This window comes from Panthera onca, chromosome C1 (assembly GCF_046562875.1).
Source record: "Panthera onca isolate mPanOnc1 chromosome C1, mPanOnc1 haplotype 2, whole genome shotgun sequence".
In the NCBI taxonomy this organism is placed as follows: domain Eukaryota; kingdom Metazoa; phylum Chordata; class Mammalia; order Carnivora; family Felidae; genus Panthera; species Panthera onca.
In genome coordinates this window covers 126,374,267-126,395,952 of record NC_138346.1, presented here as the reverse complement: position 1 = coordinate 126,395,952, position 21,686 = coordinate 126,374,267, and the positions used below count along the sequence as shown (strand labels likewise).

Genomic DNA, 21,686 nt, shown 5'->3' with positions numbered 1-21,686 from the left:
TAACCTGTCCCATGCTACGTATTTTATTTTATATGTACCTAAAATATGTCATATTGTTTAATTATCAGAAACAAGTGAAGTTATCTTAATCCAGATTTGTTTTGTTGATACACAAATTGCATATCAATCAGGGCAAATAACTTGTCCAGGCTCACACAATTTATAGAGTTTGGTTTTGGATCCAGATATGCCAGCAAAAAGATCTTCCCTTTCAATCAGGGGTGTTAATTTTGGGTTCCTTGGTCTCTACTTCCCCCTCTGTGTTTATGGTTTTCAAAGAGCTGTGGACCCTTCAATAAAACTCAAAGTCAATAAATTTTATTATTCTGCCTCCTCATTTGGGATTCCTAATCTCATAGTGCTGTCCACTCGTTTTATTTTATTTACTTTATTTACTTTTTTAATCTTTATTTATTTTTGAGAGAGAGACAGCGTGTGAGCAGGGGAGGAACAGAGAGCGGGAGACAAAGAATCTGAAGCAGGCTCCAGGCTCTGAGCTGTCAGCACAGAGCCTGACGCAGGGCTCTAACTCACGAACTGTGAGATCATGACCTGAGCTGAAATCAGACACTCAACCGACTGAGCCACCTAAGCGCCCCTGTCCACTCTTGTTTTATATTACCTTTCCACAATTCTTGTCAAAATACCAGTAACACTCTAGTTACAGTAGTAAAGCAGCGATAGTAGTAGTTATTTTTTAGTGGATAATATTTGCCAGGCATTATATGGCAAGTATATTTGCCAGGGCTATATATGCATTATCTTATTTGATGTTCACAGCAACGTTGCTGAACTATGCCCTTTAAGATTAACCTTCTTTTATCTCCAATCCCAGCCCATTCCTTGCTCTCCTAACTGATCTCCCTGCTCCAGTTTCTCGTTCCTTTGTTCCAACCTACACAATTCTCATCGAGCTTTTTTTTTTTTCTTCCTTTCCTCAAATTACTCAAAAGCCTTAGGTGGCTTTCCCCCACTGTTAGGAAAGCAAGTTCTTAAGATATCAAACAGGGATTTTGGTAGTTTACTAGCTTATTGTTCAAACAATGACTATACTCATTCCTTTCCCACTGCCTCACTGCCTTTCACTGAGAATATTCAGCCACCTAGCCTTTTTTAAATAGTTTTTTTCATTAGACTCTTCATTTTCCTGAGTCTGCCTTTTTAAATGGAACTCCATGTCTGCAGTACTCTCTACCCGTCCTCTGGCCAGACTTTCAAGAAATGCACGCAAGACATACAGTGAAAAATCTCCCTTCTTTCCATATCCCTTCATTCCTCCAAAGTTTCCTTCCAAAGATAGTCTATGCATTTACAAGTTTCCATGTACATACGTGAGTATAGAAGCAAGTTAGCATGTTGGTTAATGAGTGTGAACTCTGGAACTGGGCTGCTAAGTGTGAATCATGGCTTCTCTTCTAGATGTATGGCTTGGGCAAATTACTAGTTCCTACCTCACAAGCTTTTTGTGAGGATTTCTTAAAACAGTGCACGGCATGTGGTAAACTCTCAGTAGGTGTATGCTATTATATTATTGTTGTGGTGTTATATAACAGAGCATGATACATTGAAAAGAGAATGGCATTTAAAATTGGGACAGCCTTCTAGTTATTTTGTGCCTAAGTCATTTAATCCAAGTTAAACCTAGTATGGTTTCCTCATCTTTAAAATTGGGATAATGGAGGGGCACCTGGGTGACTCAGTCGGTTGAACGTCCGACTTCGGCTCAGGTCATGATCTCGCAGTTTGTGAGTTCAAGCCCCGCGTCGGACTCTGTGCTGACAGCCCAGAGCCCGGAGCCTGCTTCCGATTCTGTGTGTGTCTCTCTCTCTCTGCCCCTTCCCCACTCATGCTCTGTCTCTCCCTGTCAAAAATAAATGAACATTAAAGAAAAAAAATTTTTTAAATAAAAATAAAATTGGGATAATGGATTTGATTTTGATGAACAATAAAAGGAAGGAGCTTTGTAAATAATACTATGTGAAGTTTAGTTGTTGGTCACATCATTTTATTTTCTCTTTTGGTGAAAGGTCATAACATTTCAGCTGGTGATAAGAAATGAAGTCATCTTTAAAGGATAAAGATATCAGAAATTTAGTGATAGTTATGCTGTTTTGCTTTACCGATTTTTCGAAATTCATACTTTTTCATTAGCTGTGGCTTGCTTTTGGTGGGTTAGTCTTAAATTTTTAAATTATGATTATATAATTTATGTGTCAGTGCCATTAAGAGAATAATGTTAGAATAAATACCTCTATTTATGGAAATGTATCTAGTTTACAGAATTGATGTAATTAGCTATACTTAGCATAAATTAGTAAACCTTATCTGTAAACCTTCTCTTTTCAGGAAAAAAAATTTTTGTCAACCTAGAAAATACTGGTCACTGCCTCTAACATTTTTTTTCGTGGTTTGCAAAACGTGTTATTTGCCTATGATAAGAGTTGCTGAAGAATATTTGTTTTACTAAGTAGATGGTGATACATGTAAAAAGAGGTTCCTGTTGATGCTCTTTTTGATGATTTATGCTGTTGCTAAAAGAGAGGCATTTACTCTTTTAAAATAACTCCTGGATGCCACAGTGCATATCAGTACCCAAAGACACAGAGAATGGGATATTTTTGGGTACTATGATACTCTCCCTTCTTTTGTTAATGAGAGGCATTTCCAGTAGGAAATGTTCAGGAGGAAAAATGTAGTCAGAGGTCACTAAGTGGTAGAGCAGAATTCTGGCCAGCAGTATGGATCCTAAGTTCAGGCTTTAAAACATTTCAGTATATTGCTTCTGAGAATGAGACTATGAAAAATTACCAGAAGACAAAGGAAGGGGGAACTTCTAGAAATAATATAAATTAAAAAATTCAAGCTTAATAGATAGCTTTAATAACAGATTAATCTAGAGAGTTAGAGAACTGGAAGATGATCTAAAGAGTAAAGCAACCAAAATAAAGCGACAGGGAGAGGAAATATGCAAGCGAAGAAAAGAGAATTCGAAATCTCTAGTTTTCCTTGATTCCTTACTAAGTTATGGATGTATTAGTTGGATCCTTTGCTGTCCAGCTATAGCTTTCATTTCACTACCTTTCTGATAGTGAGGTTTGACTATGTGACAGAGTTTTGCTAATTTAGATGTAAGTGGAAGTTATGCGTGCATAGGTTTTTTTTGTTTTTAATTGTTTATTTTGGAGAGAGAGAATGAACAGGGGAGGGACAGAGAGAGGCAGAGGATTTGAAGCATGCTCTGCACTCTCAGTGCACAGCCTTATGTGGGGCTTGAACTCACAAACCACAAGATCATGACCTGAGCTGAAGTTACTGAGCCACCCAGGTGCCCTCGTAGGTTTTAACCTTATAGGATATGCCTATAAAAGGAAAGGGATATACCTTTTTTTCCCGTGGACTGGAATGTGTACATGGTAGTAAACTATTTTTAGCTTGTGGGAGAGGGCAATACTCTAAGGACAGTAGAGCAACAAGATGTGAGAACTTAGCTGACTAGTAAACTGCCCCCTGGACTATATCCCTTCTGACTTTCATATGAGGGAGAAGAAGTTTGAATTTTGTTTAAGCCACCCTAGGGTCTCTTATTATAGCAGCCTAGTCTGTGTCCTAATAGAAGAGGAGCATGAGAAAATACAACAAATTTAAGCAGAGTCCACATAGGAAGAAAAGTGATGTAGAAAGAATATTTGAGATTATGCTTGAGAATTTATAAAACTGCAAAAAGATACAAATGTAAGAAGTCACATAAAGGTTAATAAAAATCTAAACCCAACTTCATAGTTAAAATTGCACACAATGAAAGATCTTAAAAATAGCCAGAGAGTGGGGTGCCCACGTGGCTCAATTGGTTGAGCATCTGACGCTTGATTTTGGCCCAGGTCATAATCTCAGGGTCATAAGATCAAGTCCCCGCATTGGGCTCTGTGCTGAACGTGGAGCCTGCTTAAGATTTTCTCTCTCCCTCTCTCTCTGCCTCTCTCCCGCTGGCTCTCTATCTTTAAAAAAAAAAAAAAAAAAAGAGCCAGAGGGAGAATACAGATTATTTTCAGAAGATCTACAATTAGGCTAATTTATGAAAAAGAAAATTGAAACCAAAAGAAAGGAGAATAATAACTACAGTGTGCTGAGAGTAAATAACTCTTAGAGCTAAGAATATAGGTAATATAAAGTTTTTAGATAAATGAAAACTGAAGAGATTTTACTACCAATAGAACATCTCTAAGACAACTTCAAAAAGACACACTTCAGGTAGAAGGAAAATGATCCCTGGTGGAGGGTCTGAGATGTTAATTAGAAAAGAAAAATGAAAATTAAAGAGCCAAGCATCCAATCTAAGTTAGGAAAAGAACAGAATAAAGAAAAGAATGAAGTAATAGGCATAAAAGCAGATATTGAAGAAACATAAAACAAGCTTACGGTAAGCCAAAAGTTGATTGCTAGAAGACAAACCTGATAAGATTGTTAAAAAAAGGGGGGGACATAATAAGAATGAAAGAGGAGCTACAACCACAGATACATAGACATCATTACACAAAAGTATACCTAAGTAAATTTTTGTTTGCAGAATAATTTGAAATGGTGGATGATTGCATAGGTTACCACAGTAGTATAGTAAGCCTTTCAAGACCACTTGTCAAATTTGCTCTCCTGAATTAAGAGGATTGGATTTAAATTTTTTTTTTTTTTTAAAGAGATAGCAAGCAGAGGAGAGGGAGAAAGAGAGGGACAGAGAATCCCAAGCATAGCCTGTGCTGTTAGTGCAGACCCTGATTCAGGGCTGGAACCTACAAACTATGAGATCATGACCTGAGCCAAAATCCAGAGTCAGATGCTCAACCTACTGAGCCACCCAGACGGCCTTGTATTAAATATTTTAATCCTTTACTTGAATTTTTGGAGAATTTCAAAGGTGCAATGAATGGGATGGTTGTCTCAGTTATATTTTACTTAAGTCATATAATCTTAAGATTTTGGTGGATTTACTTGGGGATAATTGACGGATGAATTAATTCCTTTTAAAACAATAGAGTTTATGTTCGCTTTTAATATATAAAGAAGTGGGGAAGTATCAGTAAGGAATTGCAAGAACATAAGCAATTGTAGAAACCTTGTGTTTGTAAAATTGTTTTTTTAAAAAGTGTTACTGATAAGTTTTGGATGCTTGTACCAGAAAGTGGTGGCACAATACTGAGAATGATCTGTAATTGAGTGTTTCTTTTCTTTCTCTGTAAATAAAAAACTTGTTACCAGCCCTATAGTACATATTCATACTGTTCAACTGAATTAAACAGTGTGCTTATTAAAGAAGATTTATTGGGGCAAGTTCCTTATTTTCTGGAGGAGCAGTAGCAAATGGTAGTGATAGCACTTTGTGGATAGGCATTTTGAAGCACAGTGTTCTAAACGAATACATAAGACAGTCCTAGGTTGACAGACATCTGCAAGTCGAGAGAGCAACTGACACAGATTTCAACAAGCTCTATGAAGGGTGAGGGGTGGGGAGGGGAGGGGAATGAAATTGATAGGTTATCTGACAAGTTGGTTGGAAAATTACGTTGATAGAGAATTCCAGAATAAACACAAGTTCTACGAAAAAGGACATGTAATCTTAATATACTACTTTGCTGTGTGTTAACGAGCACTAAAATTCTCATCTACCATAATAGCAATACCTAAAACTAAAAACCAAGAGATAGTAGTATAAATACCTTATTTAGAAAATATGGAAGAAAATACTCAAAGAAGCTAGAAGTTTGAAGTAACTGTTTTAAGTGAAGGGGATACAGAGACTGCTTTTTTGTTTTTTTAAGCTTTTCAGTAATGCCTGCTAATACTCCTAATTAGCACATAATGCTTTTATCTTAAGAGAGAGTAAGAACTAAGTATTTTGCAGAGGAAACCAGAATGATTACAGAATTTGAAACTTTAGCGTTTGAAAAAAGAAATAAGACTGCTTTTTTAAAAAAGAGGATGTGTGGGGGGGAACAGCTGTTTTCAAATATTTGAGGAATACAGACTTCAGAAAAGGAATTCTCTTTATCCTGTTTAGCATCAAAGGACAGAGACCCAGTAAGTGGCCACTACTAAGAAACAGTGGTGTAAAGAACATTCTAACAGTTAGATTACCCAGAAATGGAATGGACTGTTTTGTGAAGGTAGAGTTCAAAGGGCTTAGATGACCTTATCTAGAGATGTTTGTAGAGTGAGTTGCCACAGACGAAACCCTATATTTCAGGCATTCTATTGTTACATACTCACTTCACAGTATGTAAAACAAGAAAAGGTGGGGTAGCTGGGTAGCTCAGTCAGTTAAGCATCCAACTCTTGATTTCAGCTCAGATCACGATCTCATGGTTTGTGAGTTCAGGCCCCATGTTAGGCTCTGCGCTGACCTCACAGAGCCTATTTTGGATTCTCTGTCTCCCTCTCTCTGGCTCTCCCCTACTTACTCTGTCTCAAAAATAAACATTTAAAAAGAAAAAAAAGGCGCAAGGGGTGCCTGGGTGGCCTCAGCCCTTAAATGTCCAATTCTTGATTTCAGCTCAGGTCATGATCTCACAGTTGTGAGATCAAGCCTCCACTTCGGGCTCTGCGCTGACAGTGTGGGACTTGCTTGGGATTCTCCCTCTCTCCCTCTTCCCCTCTCCCCCTTTTGTCTCTCCCGTTCTTGTGCTCTTGTGTTTCTCTCTCTCAGAATAATTAAATAAACTTAAAAACAAAGGACAAAACCAGCTATTCATACAACATGTAAGATTTGCTGCATGGAAGTTACGTTTATTGTTTTCCAAGCCTTACATGTGTCATCTTAGACTTCATAAAATAAGCTTTTATCATTTGTGGTTTACAGACTAGGATTTAGGAAGACTTCTTTTTATTAGGACTACTGATCTATTTTGTCTTACTCTTACTATCTTTTGTTTACGTTTTGTTCCAGTTGTTTATTTTTCATTTTCTAACTCTGGTTGAATTGGTCAAGTCTTTGTCTATTTTTCCTCTAGTGATTCTTAAATTATGTATAATGTAGTTGTTAACATTACATTTTTCACATTTAGATTTATATTTTTTCAATCTGGAGAGAGAGAGAGAGAATCTTTTATTTTCCCAATCAAGAGAAAAACTTCAACATGCCTTCACTTTTCCCTACTAATTCCTCTCAAACCAAAGTGTGGAGATAATCACGAAGTTTTATTTCCAGGTTTTTAAACATATTTTACAGTGATCATTAGACTTCTAACCACAATTTTTACTGATTTGTTTGCCATGATTTCTTGTTCTTACGCCTTTTGATTTCCTGAATCATTTTCCTTGTTTTGTTGGCATACCTCCAACAAATAAGTTTTGATATATATTTTTTGTCGCTTAGTTCTAATTGCTTACTTTCCATTTTGATTTCTTCTTTGACCTGTGTATTTAGAATTGGGTTGTTTAACTTACAAACATTCTGATATTACGTAGTTATAGTTTTATATTGATTTCTAGTTTAATTCCATTGTGGTTAGTATATATACTCTGTGTGATTTCAGTTCTTTGAAATTAGTTGAGACCAGCATGGCCTTACTAGTAAATGATCTATGTGCACTTGAAAAAAAAAATGTGTCATTTGCAGTTGTTGGGTGTGGTGTTCTATATATAACTATTGGGTTAAGTTGATTCATCATTTGGTCAAATCTTATATGTATATCATTACCGTTTTTATACTTTTCTATCAGTTGCTGAGAGTCATATTAAAATCTAATCATGATTGTGTATTTCTCTAGTTTTCCTTTAGTTGTGTCAACTTTTACTTTATATATTTTGCCTTATGTTTTAATTTTCATTTTTTCCCTATTGAATATTTATGGAATTAGGGAGTGGCTCAGCTGGGTGGATCTGGCCTAAGGTTTCTTAAGGTCTTGCAGTCAGAAGGTGGCTGTCCGGGATCGTCTGAAAGTCTTCTATATTTACAGGTCTAGGGGCACTGAAATAGGAGGGCTGTTCAGGCAAGTCTGTCTCTGTGGTCTCTCCAAAGTGGTGGCTTCAGGGCAGCCTGACAGCTCTGGACCCATGCCTGGCTCCCAAAAGAGAGATCCAGGAGGAGGCTCTGTTCTGGCCACCCTTTCTAGCATCAGAAGTCAGATAACACTTTTGCTATATTTTGTTTAGTAAAGCTGCCCATATTCAAAGGGAGGGGAATCCATTTTTCCTCTTTAGAAGCTTTTTAGGATTTTGTCTTCACTTTCAGTGACTTGAATTTTCAACTACTATATGTTCAGTTTTGGATCTTTTATTGTTAAAATTACAATTTTTGGCATTCATTGAGCACTTTAAATCTGAAGATTTCTGATTTTCTTAATTTACTTCTGGAAATGTCTTTCTGTTATTTCTTCAGTTCTTCTGTTTCTGGACTTCCTGTCAGATGTAGCTGGTAGAACTTTGAGATTTATCTTTCTTACCTCTTTCTTTCATACATTCCATCTCTCCGTCATTTTGTGCTGCGCTCTTTGGGTAGGTTCAGTATGTTGGTTCACTGACTTGCTTTTCAACTACATCCATTTTTCTCTTCAGCCTGTCTACTGATTTTTTTTTTTTTTTTTGATGATCATATATTTTATTTCCTAAATCTCCAAGTGTATCTTTTGCATAGACTTGATAATCTCAGGAGTTTCTTTAGGGATATTTCATTTATTTCACAGTGTTTTATAGATCCTCTTAACTCTGTTTTCTTTGGTTTTTGTTCTTGTGATTGTGGAATTCTTGTGATGTTCTTGTGACGGTGATGCCTCTGTCAGAATGTTTGCCTCATCTATAATTGTCTGCTCATCTTGAGAATCCTTATGACCTCTTAGTCTATTTATAAGAGCTTATCTCCTTTCATTGTAGGAAGGGGTAGGAGTGCTACTGGGGATATGTACCTGGTTTTAGACTGTGAAGACTAATTTATAAACTTCATTTACAAGTATGTGACGTCTTATCACTTTATCCCTATATCCTACCCCCAGAGTGCTAATCTTGAGAACAACAAGAGGAGAAAGTATCAAGGAAGAGATTCTTGCATTGAGATAATAATGTGATTTTATGTTACAAAAAAAGTTGAATTTCCATTATGATGTACTATGAAGAACATTGTTTTTTATTTTAGAAGATTAAATCTTACCATGATTTCCATATTTATTCACTACCCCCCCCCCCCCCGACCCCTTTGTGTGGTCAGTTGTCAGTTTTAAGATATTCATGGCTTCTGTAAATATTTAAATATAATCAATAATATATCTACTTGTTCCTTAAGGTAAAAATTGTTTTCTTCAAAATTTCTCATCACAACCAAATTTCCTTAAGTGAATTTTGTTTTGTAGGTTCGGTTGTATATAGAAGAAACTATTTCATCTTATAATTAATTAGTTTATATATTTAAAAACTGAAACAACAAAATTGGGATTGATTTGTGTCACAAAGACAGTCAAATTATGTTATTTTGTGAAACTTAGAGGTAGTTTTGCTGAAGGAAGAATGGAAAAATTGTTACATTATAGCTTGGACTATAATGTTAGGAACTCAAGATTGACTTAAAATTTAAACATAGCGTAGTGTTTATTCTTGTGCTCCTTATTCGTCAGTGAATCTTAACCAGAGTGAGAAATTTTCTGGTGCTGTGTTGGGAGTGCAGGGCACAAGAGATTTCCATAAAAAGGCATGGGATTTGCTTGGAAGAACATAGTGGTTTTCTAACTTGGCAGTAATGAGTTAGAACTAACCCCCTTTCAAAAGAAAATATTAATCCACATTATTCCTTATTGGGTATTTGTGTGTGTGTGTGTGTGTGTGTGTGTGTGAGTGTGTGTGTGTTATCTGAGCTGTATTATTTTTGTATTTGCATGTGTGCATATTGTATACATTCATGACCCATGGTATTTGTTAGGTATAAAGAAAATTTTCTGTACATGGAGTATTTTTGAAAAATGGCTTTGCGACTTGAATATCTTACCGCTTGGGTAGAGGAATAGGGGCCAAATATTTTGTTGTTGCAGAATACCCAAAATAATTTGGCCATGTCTGAGCGCTTTCCTCAAATTCTGTGGACCTAGGAGGCAATTTGGGGACTATAAATTAGTCTTGCTATATTAGGATTCCCTCTTGAAAGATCCACATTTTTGGATTAGAGATGATACATTTACATCTTTGACAGCAGTCCCCAGCTAAGAATCACCAGGGGCCTGAGAAGGGAGTTGCAGTTAATGTAGATTTGTTTGCATGAATATATGCTCTTGTGTTTAATAGTCAAGGTTAAAAGTAGAGGGTAGGATAGAGGTATAGGATGATTAGTGTTCAGCACAAACCACTCCTGAATCACATTTTCCTCAAGTTCCTGTCCATCTACATAGATGTGGTCCTTTCTCAGGTCTCAATTCTTTAGCTTTCTTCTGTTTTCACTGAATAAATTCTCCTTGGTTGATTTCATCTGCTGTGATTTCAACTACTAACATTTCTTAAAACAATTCCGAAATCTGTACCCTCTAACCCTTTGGTTACTACTGAGCTTTCGGACTTGGATTTTTAACTATCATATGTCTCTACCTGCTTTTCTCATAGAAATCTCAAACTTAATTTTGGGCAGGAATATTAACTTTTTAAAACTCCTTTTAGCCACCCAATTTGTCCAGACCTAGATCTCTAGGAGTTATCCATGATTCCTCTTCATTCCCCTAAATAATGACCTCTAACCAGCTATGGAGGCCTGTCAGTTTCACCTTCGGAAAACTGTAGTCTGCTTTTCAGCCCTAGTGCTGCTGTGCAAACGTGTATCATTTCCCACCTGAGCTATTTCAGTAGCTTCCTGACTATTCTCCCTGCCTCTGGTTCTTTCAGTCCATTTTATATACTGTTATCACTTATCTTTCCAGACTATATATCTGACTGAATTACTTAAAAAACAAAACAGGTTGCTGTTTTCTCCCCATTGCTTACTAGATAAATTGTAGACACTTTCATGGTAAGTGCCTTTGCAAGCATAACTCAGGCTCTATACCCTGCTCCGTTTTCTGTAGCTTGATTTAAAACCCTGTGTTTTGGCCACACCCAGCTGTGTGGTATTCCCTGGATCTTGTGTATTTAGTGATTTAGAGTGTTTGCTCAAGCTGTTTCCTCTGCTTAGAATGCCCTTCCCTACTTACCTGGAACATTCCTATTCAGTTTTTCACTAAGTTCTTATGTAACCTCCACTGAAAAACTATCCTGCTCTCTCCTCTGTTCCTCCATCCTTCCCCCACCCTTTAATCTCCACTGTGTAATAACGTTGTTCACATGATATTGCAGTTATTTATTTTTTCTCCTCCACAAGTTCCTTGAGGATGGGAAACATTTTGTGTCCCTGGCACCTGGTATAGAACTGGTACCTACCTGGGAAATACTTTGTAAATGTTTGTTGGTTCAGAACAACAATCCTAACTGCCACCATGTCTGTCGCATAGTCTACTATAATTTATCCTTACTGTGTTTCTTGGTCAGTAAGGGCTGCTGGAACCAATTGCCTTGGACTGGGTGGCTTAAACCAGAAATTTATTTCTCATAGTTCTGGAGGCTTGGAAGTCCAAGACCAAGCAAGGCACTGAGAGATCAGGTGTCTGAGGACCTGTTTCCTAACTTTCAGATGGCTGTCTGTATCTTCACTTGGTGGAGACAAAGAGAAGCAAACTCGTGGGACTCATAAGGACACTAATCCAGTTGTGAGGGCTATGCCCTTATGACCTCATCTAATCCTAATTACCTCCCAAAAGCCCCACTTCTTAATACTATCACATTGGGAAACACATTGTTTATAAAACTATGTATGTAACTGGCATTCTGAGAAATATTCCTTTTTTCCTCATTGGATTTTCTTAAATTAATTCTATTGAGCTATAATTTACATGTAATAAAATGGTTTTTTTCGGGGCACCTGGGTGGCTCAGTTGGTTGAGCTCCGACTTTGGCTCAGGTCATGATCTCACATTTCGTGGGTTCAAGCCCCGTGTCGGGCTCTGTGCTGATGGCTTAGAGCCTCGAGCCTGCTTCAGATTCTGTGTCTTCCTCTCTCTCTCTGCCCCTCCCCTGCTCACACTCTGTCAATCTCTCTCTCAAAAAATAAATAAGCATTAAAAAATTTTTTTTTAATTTTTTTCTTTTTAAATTTTTTAAATTGTATCTTTTAATTTTAATTCCAGTATAACATTCAGTGTTCTGTTAGTTTCAGGTGTATAATATAGTGATTCCACAATTCTGTATATTACTCTGTGCTTATCATAAGTGTTACCCCTCCCCACCCATCTCCTCTCTGGTAAACCATCAGTTGTCTATATTTAAGAGTCTGGGTTTTTTGGGTTTTTTTTTTTTTGTTCATTTTATTTCTTAAATTCCATATATAAGTGAAGTCATATGGTATTTCTCTTTGACTTATTTCACTTAGATTATACCCTCTAGATCCGTTCATATTGTTGCAAATGGCAAGATTTTATTTTTTATGGCTGAGTAATATTCCATTGTACACATATATACCACACCTTTTTTATTCATTCATCTATCAATTAACACTACAGTTGCTTCCATAATTTGGTTAGTATAAATAATGCTGCAGTAAACATAAGGGTGCATAATTCTTTTTGAATTAGTGTTTTCGTGTCCTTTGGGCAAATAGCCAGTAATGGAATTACTGAATCACGTGCTAATTCTCCGTTTTCCACAGTGGCTGCACTAGTTTGGATTCCCACCTGATAGTGCATGAGGGCTCCTAAAATGTACCTATTTTAAATAAGATTTGATAAATGGAAACACCTAGGTAACCACCACTGTAATCAAGGTAGAGATCATTTCTATCACCCAGAAAAGTTCCCTTATGCTCCTTCATAGTCATCACCCCTGCCCTACCACCGCTGTCCCCAGGTAATTTTTTGGCACTATAACTTAGTTTTGTCTTTTCTGGAATTTTATATAAGTGGAATCATACAGTAGTCACTCTTTTGTGTATGTTGCTGGGTGTGTTTTAAAGATTCATATCCAGGGGCACCTGGGTGGCTCAGTTGGTTGGGCATCTGACTTTGGCTCAGGTCATGATCTCATGGTGTGTAAGTTCGAGCCCCACGTCAGGCTCTGTGCTGATACCTCAGAGCCTGGAGTCTGCTTCGGATTCTGTGTGTCTCCCTGTCTCTCTGCACTCCTACCCCCTCGTGCTCTGTCTCTCTGTCTGTCTCTCAAAAATAAATAAACATTAAAAAAAAAAAGATTCATATCCATCTTGTTGAATCTTTTTATTACTGAATAGTAGTAGTATTCCATTGATTGGATATACCATAATTTATCCATTCACTTCTTGATGGATATTTCGGTTGTTTCTAGATTTGGGCAATTATGAACAAAGGTAAGAGTTGACATTCATATTTTTCTGACTTAACTTACTCAAAAGACTATCTCTTACATACTGAATTACTTTTGCCCCTATATTAAGTGATCTATTCCTGTGTAACAGTTTAACACAGATCTTACTGGGATTAAACCAACAATAATCATTTATTATCTTAGTTTCTGTGGATCTAAGGTGTTTCAGAGTGGCTTGACTGTAAGGTTCTGATTCATAGTATCATGAGACTGCAATCCTCTGAATTAATAAGTAAGACTTGACTAAAACTGTAAGATATACTTCTGAAGGTGGCTCACTCACATGTTTGGTAAATTGTGCTAGCTGTTGGTAGGGGTCCTCAGTTCCTCTCCAGTTGGGCCTCTCTGCAGGGCTAGTTAAGTGTCCTCATGACTTGGTGAATGGCTTACCTTGGAGAGAATGATCCCAGAGACCATGGTACAAGCTGCAGTGCCTTTTGTGTATTTTGCCGATTGTGTATTTTATTTTTTTAATGTTTATTTGTTTTTGAGCACATGCTCGGGAGAGAGCACAAGCCAGGGAAGGGCAGAGAGAGATGGGGACAGAGGATCAGAAGTGGGCTCCATGCTGACAGCAGAGAGCACCATGCGGGACTCGAACTATGAGAGCATGACCTGAGCTGAAGTTGGACACTTAACCGACTGAGCCACCCAGGTCCCCTTGTTGAGGGTGTTTTTAAGATTCATCCATCTTGTTGATGGATGAGGAGCTAATCTTAGAAATCATATATGGTCACTTCTGCCATATTCTCTTGGTTGGAAAACCAGTCTTAGGAGGAAACTACACAAAAGGATATGAATACTGAGAGGGAACAGTTCTAGTTATGAATACCAAGAGGCCAGGATCATTGTGTGTGTGTGGGGGGGGGGGGGTATCTTGAAGGATGAGTACTACAGTCCCTTTATCAAAAATGAACAGAATATGTATATCCAGTTTTATGTCTGGGTTTAATTTAGTGCCATTGATCTGGTTGTCTTATGCCAATATAACAGTATCTTTATTACTGTAGTTTTGGATTATGTCTTAAAATCAGGTAGTGTAAGACTTTTTTTTCTTCTCCATCTCTGTTAACTGTTCTGTTAACATTTTCAAAAAAAAAGGTTATAGTCATCTTACCAATTTTTACAAAAAAGAAACCTGCTGATTGTGCTTGCACTGAATCTGTAGATCCAACTTGGAGAGAATTGACATGTTAATAGTAATATGGACACATCTTAATATAATATGGCATGTCTCTCTGATTACTATGTCCTTAATTTCTCTGAGCCATGTTTTGTAGTTTCAGTGTATAAGCCTTACACGTATTCTGTTAAATTCATCTCTTGAGTGTTTTATGTCTTATTGGATGCTATTTTAGATGGTATTTTTAAAATTACATTTTTCAATTCTTTGCCTGTATGTAGACATATGATAGTTATTATTTTTTGTCTCAACCTTTTATCCTGAAATCTTGCTACATTCACTTATTAGTCTGGTAGCTTTTTTGTATATTCTGCACAGGATCATGTTATCTGTGAATAAAGACAATTTTCTTTATTCCTTTTCCATAGTCTAGACCCTGCTATTTGTAGCTTAGAACAGTGTTGAATAGAAGTGGAAAGAGCAGATGTATCAGTAGAAGAAAAAGAAAAACTGTATAATACCAATAGGTGCAGAAGAAATATTTGAAAAAATCTAACATCTATTCCTGAGAATCCATATAAATGAAAGCTCTTAATAAAGTAAAAGTGTATAAAGAAGATGTGAAACAAAAAAGTGTAAGTTTGATTAGAGTAACCAAAAATGCTGTTTAGAGTAGATAAGGATTTATAATCTAGGGCCTCCAACATTTGCATAGGAAAAAAAATCTTTATTTTTCATAACTTCTGAAATTAAATTTAATATTTGTTTCTATTTTGAATGCAGGCAGCAAACCACAGTAGTAATATCAGCAGCAACTGTGACTTTGTCACCAATAAATATTACTTTTAACTTTCCGTGTATCTTTAAAGTTTCTTTTTTAAAATATTGATTGATTGATTGATTGATTGTTAGAAAGTGCATACATAGGCCAGGGGCAGAGGGAGGCAGAGAGAGAGAGAATCCCAAGAGTCTCCACATACCCGCGAGTGGCCTATCTTATAAACCATGAGATCATGACCTGAACAAAAATCAAGAGTCAGGTGCTTAACCCACTGAGCCACCCAGGTGCCCCTAAAGTTTCTTTCTTGAAGATAACATATGGTTAGGTCTTGCTTTCTTGACTTTGAATTGGAATGTTGGAATATTGGAATAGATGATTTACATTTATGCGGTTACCTTTTAATTGTATTGTTCTGTAGGTTTTATATTTGTCTCATCTTTGTTCTTTTTGCTTGTTTGTATTCTTTTCTGCTGTTTTTTGAATGAATCAGAACCCCACCCCCCACCCCACCCTGGCTGCTCTAGGTTTTAGAGTATGCATCTTTTAACATATGACAGTTTATCTTCAAATAGTATTATACTACTCCACATACACTGTAAGAACCTTGAACAATATACTTCCAGTCCCCTTCCCTTTTTGTGCTATTATTGTTAATACTTTTTACTTCCATATGTGTTGCAAAACCTTGTAGTACATTGTTACTAGTTTTGCTTTAAGTGGTCGAAAAAGTCTTGTAGATTTACTCTCACCATTTCTGGTACTTTTTATTCCTTTAGTAATCTTCATTCCTTTATTTAGATCCAATCTTCCATCTGTTATCATTTTCTTCCACCTGAAGAACTTCCTTTGCTTTTTATAAGTGTGTACTGGTGAACATTTTCCCCTCGCTTTTCCTCTTTCTTTACTTCTTTTGTTTACTTTGTCTCCCTCCCTCCCATCCTCCTTTCTTTCCATCCTTCTTTCCTTCCTTCCTTCCTGTCTATCTATTTGAAAAAAAAAAAAAAGCTTTATTTCACTTTCATTTTGGAAGAATAGATTCATTGTATTTAGCATTCTGGGTTGACCATTTTTTCTTTAAGCATTTTATTTTTATTTTTATTTTTTTTAATTTTTTTTTTTTAAACGTTTATTTATTTTTGAGACAGAGAGAGACAGAGCATGAATGGGGAAGGGTCAGAGAGAGGGAGACACAGAATCTGAAACAGGCTCCAGACTCTGAGCTGTCAGCACAGAGCCCGACGCCGGGCTCGAACTCACAGACCGCGAGATCATGACCTGAGCCAAAGTCGGCTGCCTAACCGACTGAGCCACCCAGGCGCCCCTCTTTAAGCATTTTAAAGATACTCCATTTTCTATTGTCTTGCATAGCTTCTCAAGAAGTCTACAAATCTTCTGGGATTTCAAGTGAATTGCCTGTTTTTCAACAAGGAGAACTTTAAAAACAAAATTTTTTTCAAGTTTTATTTATTTTTGAGAGAGCACGAGCAGGGGAGGGGCAGAGAGAGAGAGGGAGACACAGAATCTGAAGCAGGGTCCAGGCTCTGAGCTGTCAGCACAGAGCCCGACGTGGGGCTTGAACTCACAGACAGTGAGATCATGACCTGAGCTGAAGTCAGTTGCTTAACTGACTAAGCCACCCAGGCACCCCATGGGAGAACTTTTCTGATCAGAACTTCAGTCTTTCTTAGCACTGTGGTTCAGCTTTTAAATCCCTGTTTATTCTTTGCCTTTACCTCATGGAGTTTCATCCTGCATGCTGTGATTAGTGTTTGGCCAGAGACTCAAGTGAAGCCCTTTGCAGATTCCTAGAATTTTCTGTACCTGTCTCCCTCTTTTTGATATACTTTCTGGTCTCTGCTTGGTTCTTCCTCCCTGTACCACAGTCTGAAAAGTGCCTTCAAGCAGAAAGCCAAGACAGATGTAGGTCTTACTTTATCTTGTCCCATCTCTTAGAAATCACAGTCCTATACTGCTTATTGTCAAACATCCAAAAAACAGTTGTTTCATGTATTTTGTCTGTTGTTTTAGCTGTTGACAAGGGGATGGAAAGTCCATTGATACTTACTCCATCATGGCCATTGGAAATTCTTTCCTGCCCTTTTACCTTTTAGCATAACTGGAGATAAAAAAAAGTTTGTATTTCTTTTCTTTTTTTTCTAGCAATTTGTGTCTTATGGAGTATATTGCTAATACCTACCTATAAAATTTTAACAATTTCATCAACAATACTCTTTCATATCCTAAGTATTTTCAAGGTAACATTTTACATGGTTCAGCTGTAATAGAATAATGAACAAAATAGTATATGAATCACTGTATATTTTAAGCAAATTAAATAGCATATACATTAAAGCTCATGAGTGAACTTTTCAAAAAAGTATGTTACGCCATTTAAACAGTAGCTTTGTAAAGAATTGGGTTCATGATTGTAATTATAAGACAACTACTAGTTTTAATCACCTTATTTTCTGATCACTCTTGGAAGTAACATGAACAGACTCGAATGACTTGTGCCTAGTCAAAGATGATCTTTAATGAATTAAAATGCCTGGTAGTAGTCATTACAAACTTAGGTTAGAATCTTCATGGTTTTGCTATGTAGCCTGTCTTCCGCCTGATGACCTTAAGGGAAAAAGCAAACAAAATCCAAAATACCATATTATTTCATGTAACATTTGTACATTCTTAGGCTATTCTTAGCATGTTTATTGATCTTTGTGGTTTTTTTCTTTTTTCCAGATTGTCAGTATTTAAACAGACCACATCATGCGTGAGTACAAGCTAGTGGTCCTTGGTTCAGGAGGCGTGGGGAAGTCTGCTCTGGTAAGTTAGCCACCTAACTCTAACTTAATTAGCATAGTATAGGAAGAACATTGATATTTGCTTGCCTTAAAACTTTTAGTCACTAATGAGAAAAGGTGACAGTATTTTTTATATGCCTAGTATCTGTCTCATAGGGGCCGGGGATTCATTCAGCAACCACAGATGTGTAGTTGTAAACTAGTGGCTCACTCATTCTTTCACTTACCCAGTATTTATTGACTACCTACCATATGCCGAGCACTAGTGAGTGGGATTCAAAGAGGAATAAGATCATTCTCATTTTTTAAGGAACTTACATTCCAGTAGGGGAGACTAATTATTTCAGATACCAGTGGAATAAGTCCTACCTACCTAACCCTCAGCCCAGACTTAAGTGAAACAAAGGGTATTTTTTGTATACATGCTGTATTTATTAAGTATTGAGCTTATATGATGTCAGATGCCAGGGTTACAACAGTGAACAAAAACAGTCACAATCCCTCAGAGCTTATCATATAGTGGAGGAGACATAAGAAATACACAATTAAACAAAGAACTACCTTATTATAATTGTGAGAGATACTTTGAAAGAAAAGTACAGACTGTTAAGAGAGACCCCATGACAAATGAACTTAAATTAGCATTTGAATAACTAAGGTCATAATTGCTGAGGCAGGAGTGAACTGGAAGGAAAGTAGAGGGAAATGAGGTGAGAAGCAGGGGCCAGACCATGACTTGAAGACCATGTAAGAGCTTGAAACTTATTCCTAATGACAGTGAGAAACCATTGAAAGTTAGTTTTATTTTTTTGGACGAGAGGGAAGGGGTTATTGACAGAATTGGATATATGTTTTAAAGAGAGTACTTTGCTATGTGTGGAGTGACTTAGAAGAGAGGCCGAGTGGACACAAGGAGACCAGTTGGGAGTTAATGCCAAACCCCAGATTAATGTTTGTGGGAGCTTACATTGGGGCCATGGCAGTGAAGAAGAGAAAAGTAGATGTTTTGAGAATTAAATAACTTAGTGCTGGTTTGATGTGAGGACTAGGAGAGAAGGAGCTGTTGAGGATGACTTCCAGAGTTCCAGTTGAGCTACTAATTTTATGGATGGATCCGTTAAGTAGAAGGGAAACACTGGAGAATGAGCAGATCTGAGCGTGAAAATCAGGAGTCATGTCACATTTGATATGTGAGATGCTAAAGTAAATACATCACATAAGAAATTGGGTCCTCAAGATAATAGCTTAAAAGAGAGACTTGTGATAGGATTTGGGGTGCCATGAATATATCAACAGTATTTAATTTCATGAGAATTATGTTACTCTTAGCAATGTAAATTAGTACCTCTGAGGTGAATGAGGATATCTAATTTAAATGCGTAGAACTTTCAATTCAGCAAGTCTCTTTAGATTTCACATATAAGTTCATATGTACAAAATAGCATGGTCAAGGATGTCCACAGTAACATTCTTTATCGTGGTAAGAGTTTGGAAACCACCTAAATGCCTACCAGTATGGGCTGGTTAAATAAGCTTTTAATACTAATGTTTTGAGTAGAATAATACAGAGCTATTAAAAAGAACGCAACGGGTCTGTATATACTGATAGGTAGTGATATGCAAGATGTATTATTTAGGGGTAAATAAGGTAGCAAGCAGTGTAGACTACCGTTTGTGTTTATAAAAAAAAAAAAAAAAACGGGTGAGGGGGAAGATAGTATAAAATGCACAGACTATCCCTGCGAGGTAAAATAAGCTTACAGATGACATACTGGTTACTTGGGAGTGGAATTGTATAGTTGAGAACAAAGGAAGGTAGGTAGGGTTGGTCACCACTGCCTACTCTTTTGTGTCTTTTGTATTTCGTCCTATGTTCATGAATTACCTTTTCAAAAATAAATGATCAAAAATAAAAATCGATAGGAATAAATGAGATTGTCTAGGGACAGACTAGAGAAAGAAAGAGCTCAGTACTGAACTCTGGGTACCTCTCAACCTTTAAAGAGTAGGTAGAATTGAAGGATCTAGCAGAGAAGAGTGTATGTTATACTTAAATGTAAAGAGTGGATCTCTACCTGACTGCTCAGAAGTCTAGTAGAGGAAGGAGATGATATAGGAATATGGAGGTAGCTGGGCTTCGTGAAATCAACTTCAGTAAGGTTATGGTGCTGTAAGCGTCCTGAGGTGGGTTGAAGAGTACATGAGAGCTGAAGAAATAGAATCACCATTGTAGATAGTTGAAAAAGTTTGATGATGAGAGGGAACAGGGAAAGGGGTCGGGGGTGTGGGGGAGTGAAGCTAGAGGGGTCATGGAGTTCAGGGGAATATTTATTTCAGGGTAGGAGATGGTAGAGCAAATTGTGTGCCGGAGGCAATAAACTTATGTGGAAAGGAAAATAATAGCCCAGGAGAGGAAGGGAATCATTGTCACAGGTGTCAAAAGTTCAGAAATAACAGAAGTAAAATTAATGAATCATAGAAGTAGTAATTAGTTTATTGTGCACACACCAGAAAGACAGTTTCCATACCAGACACCTTCAAACCAGAACACTGAATGAGGCTGAGGGTATATTGTTATAAAGCAGCTTATTGTGTGAGAAAGCAGTGGCTGTTTATTCTTCACAGTGACTGGTTATAGTGTTAGAGTTTTCTTCAATGACTGAAAATTGGTTAGTGGTTACCTCATACCCACCTTGGGAAACAGTTGTAAGTTTCGCTTTTGATTTCCAGAGGCATAAGCAAGAAATGATCCCTAGGTCAATTTAGCTTTGCTAAATAAACTAAATTAAGCTTTGTTTGTATGACCGAACTGGTTATTATCTGCTTAGGGAATTTTCAAGGCTGGTCTCCGTTTTTTATTTTAACCCAGAAATGACAGTAGGTAAGGAAGGAAGAGGAGGGTTCAGTAGAAAAACTACAGGAATAGAATAGAAGTCGGTATGGATGAATGAGCTGTCCCTGAGAACTGAGAGGATGAGATTCAGAGCAATGATGAAGGATTGCTTTAACAAGAAGGACACGAAACCTGTGAGACTGTTTCTCATTTTTGCAAGTCTCTGACAATGGCTTATAGAAAGCACTTGGGTTCTCATACCTGCTTCTGCATCCAGTGTCTTGCTATAGCATATGTTACATACCCGTGGGAAAACTCCACTGTAAATTTATGAGACAAGGAGAGTATGTCATGGTATTATGAGATACTTTTTTTCTAATCATCTGCTCTAGACCATTATTTTGAGAACCTCTGTTCTAGAATAAAGGATTTAGGAAGTTTTCCATATTTGAATTATATGTAGTACTAAGAGGATGAGGTGATTAAATCCTTGATAAAAATAGTAAAAGATGTGTAATTCTGTCTTGAGTCTCTTTTGAAGAACAAGAGCTTAGAAGAAAGAAGTTTGAAGTTGACTGTATTTTGGTTCATCTGTTTAGCTCAAGCTACACTAGTGCATAATTAAGTGTAGGTGACCTCAGGCCATATTCTTACCCTTCCTTGCTTTTAGGCAACAATATACCAGACCCGGTTTTAAATCTGTCCAGGCAATATTTCACAGCCATCTTCTGTACTTTTTATTTACCACGTGATAAAATACCTCGT

At 37.0% G+C, this 21,686-nt stretch overlaps 1 protein-coding gene across 4 annotated transcripts in view; it reads left to right on the top strand.

The window, feature by feature from the left end:
* Nucleotides 1–21,686, top strand: part of RAP1A (RAP1A, member of RAS oncogene family) — a 79,008-nt gene that overhangs the window by 40,238 nt on the left and 17,084 nt on the right. For 3 of the 4 annotated variants that reach the window (XM_078451560.1, XM_060626615.2, XM_078451561.1), the window contains exon 2: nt 18,027–18,110. In XM_078451560.1, the coding sequence (XP_078307686.1) occupies nt 18,054–18,110 (57 nt within the window). In that variant the 5' untranslated portion in view covers nt 18,027–18,053. The remainder of the gene's footprint in view (nt 1–18,026; nt 18,111–21,686) is intronic. The other variant, XM_060626616.2, reaches the window with a different exon arrangement.